At 45.2% G+C, this 7688-nt stretch overlaps 1 protein-coding gene across 2 annotated transcripts; it reads left to right on the forward strand.

Annotated features, from left to right (window-relative positions):
• Positions 1-216: 216 nt before the first annotated feature.
• On the forward strand, positions 217-7527 carry LOC115146708 (endothelin receptor type B-like). Of its 2 annotated transcripts, none has more exons than XM_065014497.1 (3): positions 217-927; positions 2324-2924; positions 5548-7527. In XM_065014497.1, the coding sequence occupies exons 2-3, from the start codon at positions 2343-2345 to the stop codon at positions 5737-5739; spliced, it is 774 nt and encodes a 257-aa protein (XP_064870569.1). In that variant the 5' UTR covers positions 217-927; positions 2324-2342; the 3' UTR covers positions 5740-7527. The 2 variants fall into 2 exon arrangements, with proteins under 2 accessions (XP_064870569.1, XP_064870570.1); XM_065014498.1 differs by lacking the exon at positions 217-927 and adding an exon at positions 956-2087.
• Positions 7528-7688: the final 161 nt, after the last annotated feature.

The raw sequence follows: 7688 nt of genomic DNA on the forward strand, positions 1-7688 counted from the left end.
ATGTACTTTGTGCCGTACATGTCTATAGGACAATATATCAAATATATGTAAAAAAGTAATGTTTCAAAGAAGGTTTGGTTCCGCTCTCTTTCCTACCCTTCCCTTTCCATCTCAGGTTCAAATCAAGACGACTGGGACATGCACATTTAGTTCCGACTGCCCTCCTCACATTTCCTTACGATGTTCATCTCGGTTTCCTTTAGTGGGAAGAAACGGTTGAGCCGTGTACAGGGCTAGAATCTGATCTGGGATCTGAAGAAAGTAGAGAGAGGAGCATACTGACTGGGGACAGTGTGGTTCCCAGATACCCGGTGTGTGAGTGTGGGAGTGTGTGTGTGTTTGTGTATATCGGAGTGCGTTGTGCCCCTGAGATTATTTTCAGCAGGCAGTGCAGAGATGAGAGAAGGAGTGAGAGAAGGAGAGAGAGAGAGAGGAGAGAGAGAGAGAGAGAGAGAGAGAGAGAAAGGAGAGAGAAAGGAGAGAGAGAAAGATAGAGAGACAGAGAGGAGAAAGATAGAGAGAGAGAGAAAAGATAGCGAGAGAGAAAGAGTGAGAGAGTGGCTGCTGTTGCTGTTTCCTATGGGGGGCCTGTTACCGAGGGGAGGTGGAGATTTACACTCCCTCTCAGTCAAAGTGCTCCCTCCACTCCTGCTGCGCTCTGAGACACACACAGACACACACACACACACACGCTCCCAACTCTCCACAGGAAAACCCAGAGCCTAATGCACAGCACCTCACAGGCAGCACACTGCCACGTACGTTGGGCAAACCAAACCAAGTGGGACACTAACTCCGACTCTGCGACTTTGATAGTTGGTTAATTACTCATGTGATGTGATTCAGATGTCTAGGGGCTTCAGCAGAAAGTTCGCCTGACGGTTCCAACAGGGGAGGCAGGAGCAGACATTTTAGGAGAGCAGAGCGGTAGGTGAAAACCAAACCTATTTATTATTTATCAATATATCAGTTTACGTGCCGTCACACAGGGTCCCAGTAGTGTGGTGCCTGATGCTAAACGGTGATGCTACATGAAGTGCTGGATGCTAAATAGGTTTTTGTGTACTAACTAGGTGACATCTGGGACTTTGAACAGGATGAAACACTCTTCATGGCTAGCTGGAGAGGCACTGTGTTCTGTTGTGATGAAGAATTATTCAAATGTAGATCTCAGTTTTCTTTACCTACTTGGTCTGAACTCAGTGAGTCTAGATTGTACATTCATAGAAAGGGTTTTTAACTACTCTGTAAAGTTTGACCTAAAATACACTATTATATTACTTTGACTATAACCTGGTAATTATATAAATGTAAGTATTTGATTTACATAGGGTTAATTTCTAACTGGTTAAAAAAAATATTTTGAGAGAACTTAGGGTTTTTTCATGTAACATCTTCACTCAACTCTCAAACAATAGGGGCGGCAGGGTAGCCTAGTGGTTAGAGCGTTGGACTAGTAATCGGAAGGTTGCAAGTTCAAACCCCCAAGCTGACAAGTTACAAATCTGTCGTTCTGCCCCTGAACAGGTAGTTAGCCTGTCATTGAAAATAAGAATTTGTTCTTCACTGACTTGCCTAGTAAAATACAAAAGCTGTAATGTAACACTGACTAGACATGGGCCTGATTGAATTATTTCATGTTGAAATGTCTCATTGTTTTCTAACCGCTAGTCTGAGTCTTTAAATTAAAACCAGAAGGGAGAATGCAGGGCAGAGGAAACCACACTGAAGAAAAGGGGCGCATTGTCAAAACAATATAAAGCCCTGCCTGGCTCTCTCTCTGTGTGTGTGTGTAATATGGGCTTGTAGCCCACACACTCCTATTAGCACAAAGCCTTTGCTGATTATTACTTCCAGAAATGACAGAGAAGAGAGGAGACGCTTCATATTGTTTGACTGTAACCAGTCGTGGCATCTTCCCATCTGTGCCCCCATGGCAAAACCTGTTTGAAGTCTGAAGGAGGTTGTTTTACTTCCCCTAGCAGTTGGAGAGGATGGGAGAGGACCCACTGTGATGTGTAACTTTTGACTGACACATTCTGGTTTTGGCTCCATTCCTGAGGAGATGTTCCTGGATTCGGACAAAAGTATACAGTTGTTGCACAGTCGATTCAATTGAGGAAGTTTTGTTTTGTTGCTTGCAAAGTTTGCTGGCTGAAATAACCCATATGCTTTTTTCCCCCTGTCTCCCTTCATCTCTGTCTTTCACTCTCTCTATCTTGCTCTCCCTCCCTCTCTCTCTAACTTGCTCCCCACCTCTCTCTCTAACTTGCTCTCCCCCCTCTCTATCTCTCTCCCCTCCCTTGTCTCTCTCGCTCACCAGCTCTCACCACCAACAGTACATGGGGAACCCCTACACTATATGTCCATCTCCTGAGACAAAGCGTGGAATGTGTTTTATAATGGGCGCCCCAATCGTACATGTGTTGGTGCTAATGGCCGTCATGGCCGCCCTGCCTGGCCCTGGAATGTGTCAGATAAACAGCACCACAGACGAGGGGGAGAAGGACTCCCTACCCCCAGACCAGGGCCTGGTCCTCCTCAACACCCACATCACCCTCCAACCCCTGGGCTTCCACAGCACCAGCAGCCCCTTCCTGGAGCATGGGAGCCCCATCTCCACCAGGGGCCACCAGGGGCCGCAATGGCACAGGGTCGGAGCTGGATCTGGGGCCACAAACATCACCAGGATAAGGGCCCCTCCATCATGCACCATCGCCACTTCCATTCAAAGCTATTTCAAATACATCAACACAGTGATTTCTATCATAGTGTTTGTGGTGGGCATAGTGTGCAATTCCACCCTGTTGAGAATTATCTACCAGAATAAGTGCATGAGGAACGGGCCCAATGCCCTCATCGCCAGCCTGGCGCTGGGAGACCTCATCTACATCACCATAGATATACCCATCAACGTCTACAAGGTAAGAGACGCATATCCATCCTGTACACTGGATATCACAGTGAATTTTGCATGGATATATTGAAGCATAATTGCATCTCAGAGAGATTGAGAGAGCGAGAGGTTATTTCACTTGCTTTGGCAATGTAAACATGTGTTTCCCATGCCAATAAAGCCCCTTGAATTGAATTGAGAAAGAGAGAGAGAGAGCGGGTGAGAGAGAGAGCGAGAGAGAGCATGCGAGAGAGAGAGAGAGAGTGCGAGAGAGAGAGAGAGAGAGAGAGAGCATGCGAGAGAGAGAGAGAGAGAGACAGCGAGAGAGAGAGAGAGAGAGAGAGAGAGAGAGAGAGAGAGAGAGCGAGAGCATGCGAGAGAGAGAGAGAGAGAGAGAGAGAGAGAGAGAGAGAGAGAGAGAGAAGAGAGAGAGAGAGAGAGAGAGAGAGAGAGAGAGAGAGCATGCGAGAGAGAGAGAGTGCGAGAGAGAGAGAGAGAGAGTGTAAGAGAGAGAGAGAGAGAGCGAGAGAGAGAGTAGTGGAGAAAAGAAAGGGGAGAACAAATAAATAAAGTATTCATTAGAAGGCTCCCCAAACATCATGTTGCTCTCCAAAGTTGATTTCAGTCAGTAGTAGTACTACTTTATCTTCATTGGGTGGCTCTTTGTGATGAAGGAAGCAGGGAGAGGCCCAGACTAAAATAAACAATGGAATCAGACCAATCAGACTGCGGTCACACATTTCAGTGGCCCTGCTCTGACCCGTGGTTTGTGACAGGACCAGCTCTCCTCTCCAGCTCTCTTATCTGCGATCACATTTGAACCTCTCTACACTCAGAATAAATGGGTCTGGTTAAATGATGAATCACGTGTCCAGTGTGAGCCATTTAAACCCATTAGACCGTAGTCCATTTACCCCCCATGTGGGTTCACTTTAACATGATCTAGATAGATCTCACAGATGATTTACGACGTTATCTTACCTGCTGTGGTATTATTGCTTGAGAGTAATGAGCATATTTTCCATTGGGTCCACATACATTGGTTGAACGGGTCAAGGTTCTTAATAGGATGTAGTGCAGTACATTGGGAATGCTCAGTTCATTGTGAAGAGAAGTGGTGGAGACACCTGTTTAGTATTACCGGTATACAGTTTCATCACACTGTGTCAGCACATATGGAAGTGCCAGAGTCCCGGGACAGATGATTCTCCACATGTACAAAGGGGGGGGGGGGAGTCTTTCCTGTATTAGGCGTTTCAGTTACACACATGAAGGATAAATCACAGTGTCCCTTTGTACTGGTGAGGAAAAGTAGTGCCGTAGGTACAACTCTGGTTTCAGGCCAAACACTCCCTGTGAACATGTCTGCACTACAGGGCCATGTGCTTTAGGGAGGCCCAGCTCACTTCCTATGGGGTTTGTTTGACGCAGTTTCCAAATATAATCCTATAGACACTACATACACACATACGGACACAGGCTACACACACACCCACAGTGACGTAGCCCCCTTTCCCTTCCAACTCCCATGTTCTCGAGCCTTTTTGATTAGATGGAACCACTCCAAGTGAACAATAGGGGGACAAGGATGCACCCGTGAAGTGCTTCCTTTGGCCCGGCCTCTCAACGACTCTGGGTTAATCCCCTCTTTCTCTCTTTGTTCGGCCCATGTTGATTCCTGTTCAACAACAGCTGCCAAGACTACTTCATAATGACAAAGGGTGGTTTTAGCAGTCTGTTCTACAGGGAGAGCTGTGAGTTGTTTTGTTAAGGGAGCTCTTCTTATAAGAGGCTATGGGAAGTGGTGCTTACAGATGCCTGGAAGTCCAATTAAAGAAAGGATGTCATTTTCAGGGATAGTTCCAGGGTTGGCTTGTAGGACCTGACTCAATGATGTACTGTATCAAGATGATGAGGCGCATATGGGCCTGCTGTTGGACTGTACTCAGATTCAGAATGAAGTCAGGACGTACCATGAAATCCCTCTGATGTGACTGAGACTAGCCTGCCTGTTGGGAAGGGCCTGCTACAGTACCGTGGTTAAAGATAGTCCACACCCTAAGGACAATGGGAATTGAGCTAAGAGGAGATAAACATGTGATCCTCTAACCTCAATCCCTTATAATTTATCCATTATTATTATTATTGTTGTTGTTGTTATTATTATTGTTATTATTATTTTATTATTATTATTTCTCTTCACATCAGGTATTGTTCTTTCACAATTCAATTAATATTTTACATGCTTTTTCTGTCTTCTCAGTTAACATACTGGCTAATAATGACCATTATGGATTTCTGATATCTTATGAAAGGGTTTGTAATACAGGGAAGTGCCAACTAGCGTGCCATCTAAGATGGTTTATTTCTGTGATGCAAAGCCTGTTGTGAGTTGAAGCGTACATACTGTCTTCTACGATGTGCTGACGCTCTCTCTCTCTCTCTCTGTCTGTCTCTCTCTCTCTCTCTCTCTCTCTCTGTCTCTCTCTCTCTCTCTCTCTGTGTCTCTCTCTCTCTCTCTCTCTCTCTCTGTCTCTCTCTCTCTCTGTGTCTGTCTCTCTCTCTCTCTCTCTCTCTCTCTCTGTCTCTCTCTCTCTGTCTCTCTCTCTCTGTCTCTCTCTCTCTCTCTCTCTCTCTCTCTGTCCCTGCAGCTCCTTGCCACCAGGTTCCCCTTCGATGACAGTTACTTTGGGCTGTGTCTGTGTAAGCTGGTGCCATTCATACAGAAGGCCTCTGTGGGCATCACCGTCCTCAACCTCTGTGCCCTAAGCGTCGACAGGTCAGTCCCATGTACCACTGCTGAATTCCAAATCAACCAATGGTGGAAGATTTCAGTTCTGTGAATCTTTATATGCAGGTTACGGTAAACTCCAAATGAAAATCTGTCTAATCATATTTTTTTTCTGTGAAATGTAGTCTACTTTACAATATTTATGTATCAAAGAAAAAACTCCTCTTTAAAAAATGTTGACCCTCAACCTTTGCCAGTAACTCACCAACACCGGGATTAATCAAACCAAAAGTGTTTGTTGAACAGTAAAGCCTACTCTATGTATGGGAGTGGCTGAGACAAATTGGCCAGGAAAGATGAATGACTTCCCTAATTTGATTTAAAGGAAACCACAGGTTGGGAGTTAGTTTAACTCCTTAGTGGGGGTAGTAGGGTAAAGGCAGTTTATTCCGGAAGTTTGTAACGTCAGTAATAATGGAGCTCTCCCATTACCAACATAGTTACTCTCCCTCCTAGTTTTCTATTGGCTGCATCTGATAAGGACTAGGCCATCCGGAGCCATATCCACAACGCCTCTCAGAGTAGGAGTACTGATCTCGAATCGGCCCATATAATCTTTTTCACCATAATCCACAAGTAAAATCGGATGCTAGATCAGCACTCCTACTCTGAGACGATTTGTGGTCTTAGACGTTTCTCTCCCTGAGGAGGGGTAGCTTTGCCATCAAGGAGCAGAAGTAGTTTTATTCTCAAATCTAAACATGTTTATTCTCACATTTTTAACTCGGATTGTTTTGTGTCTGTTGCTACACGACTAGACTTGTATTCCCGTCTCTCCCTTCAGTTCTTGTAACACTTAACACAGTCGGTCCTGTTTATCAGCAGAGTGAAAGTGAGGGGCTGACGTCCGGCTTCATTGGTCTGTGAGTTAGCAGACATAAGAGATAAGAGCATAAGGAGGCCTGTTCTGGATCTAAAGGGATGGAAGCCAGTTTAACATACCAGCTATGCTGAATGACTCCCATCATAGAGAGAGAGAGAGAGAGAGAGAGAGAGAGAGAGAGAGAGAGAGAGAGAGAGAGAGAGAGATAGAGATAGAGAGAGAGAGAGAGAGAGAGACGCTAGTGGTAGAGCCGAGTTCAATAGCAGATGGTCTCCATTTTGTTCTCAGAAAACGTGCAGCATATCTCGCCTGGTTTGCACGCGTTGTGTCTCGTTCCTCTCTGTTTGAGAGAGAGAGAGAGGGAGAGAATGTGGATGCATTACCAGCTGGGTAAAATATAAATGACACTATGTTGTTTGACAAGGGTATTCAAGTGCATCATGAAAAATATATTGTTCAGGTCATAAAATCTTGATGCACCGTTTTACTAAAACATTTAGACAAGCGGTTCCTATTAATGAAACAAACAAGCAAACATGATTTGGAACACAGGAAACAAGCGTCAACAAACAGACCATAGCTCCTGCCAACGCTTGTTTGGAGGCTTCACAAAAGAATGAATATTAGATTCTGAGGATAAACAATTGATTATTATTTGTTGTTCATTAAATCTTAACTTGGATCATTTTTCTCTATGCGGTACAGTGTGTGTCTGGTCTACTGCCATGCAGTCAGTTCATAGAGCATATCCTACAATGTACAGCTGAGTTGACCCAACATAATGGGTACTGTAATAAGATGAACCCTTTGGCCCTACACCCAAACAAGGGCACTGCGTTCATCCACCTCTGGCCTGCTCGCCTCCCTACCACTGAGGAAGTACAGTTCCCGCGCAGCCCAGTCAAAACTGTTCGCTGCTCTGGCCCCCCAATGGTGGAACAAACTCCCTCACGACGCCAGGACAGCGGAGTCAATCACCACCTTCCGGAGACACCTGAAACCCCACCTCTTTCAGGAATACCCTAGGATAGGATAAAGTAATCCTTCTCACCCCCCCCCTTGAAAGATTTAGATGCACTATTGTAAAGTGGCTGTTCCACTGGATGTCTTAAGGTGAACGCACCAATTTGTAAGTCGCTCTGGATAAGAGCGTCTGCACAAATGACTTAAATGTAAAT

This window comes from Oncorhynchus nerka, unplaced genomic scaffold (assembly GCF_034236695.1).
Source record: "Oncorhynchus nerka isolate Pitt River unplaced genomic scaffold, Oner_Uvic_2.0 unplaced_scaffold_2886, whole genome shotgun sequence".
NCBI classification, from domain to species: domain Eukaryota; kingdom Metazoa; phylum Chordata; class Actinopteri; order Salmoniformes; family Salmonidae; genus Oncorhynchus; species Oncorhynchus nerka.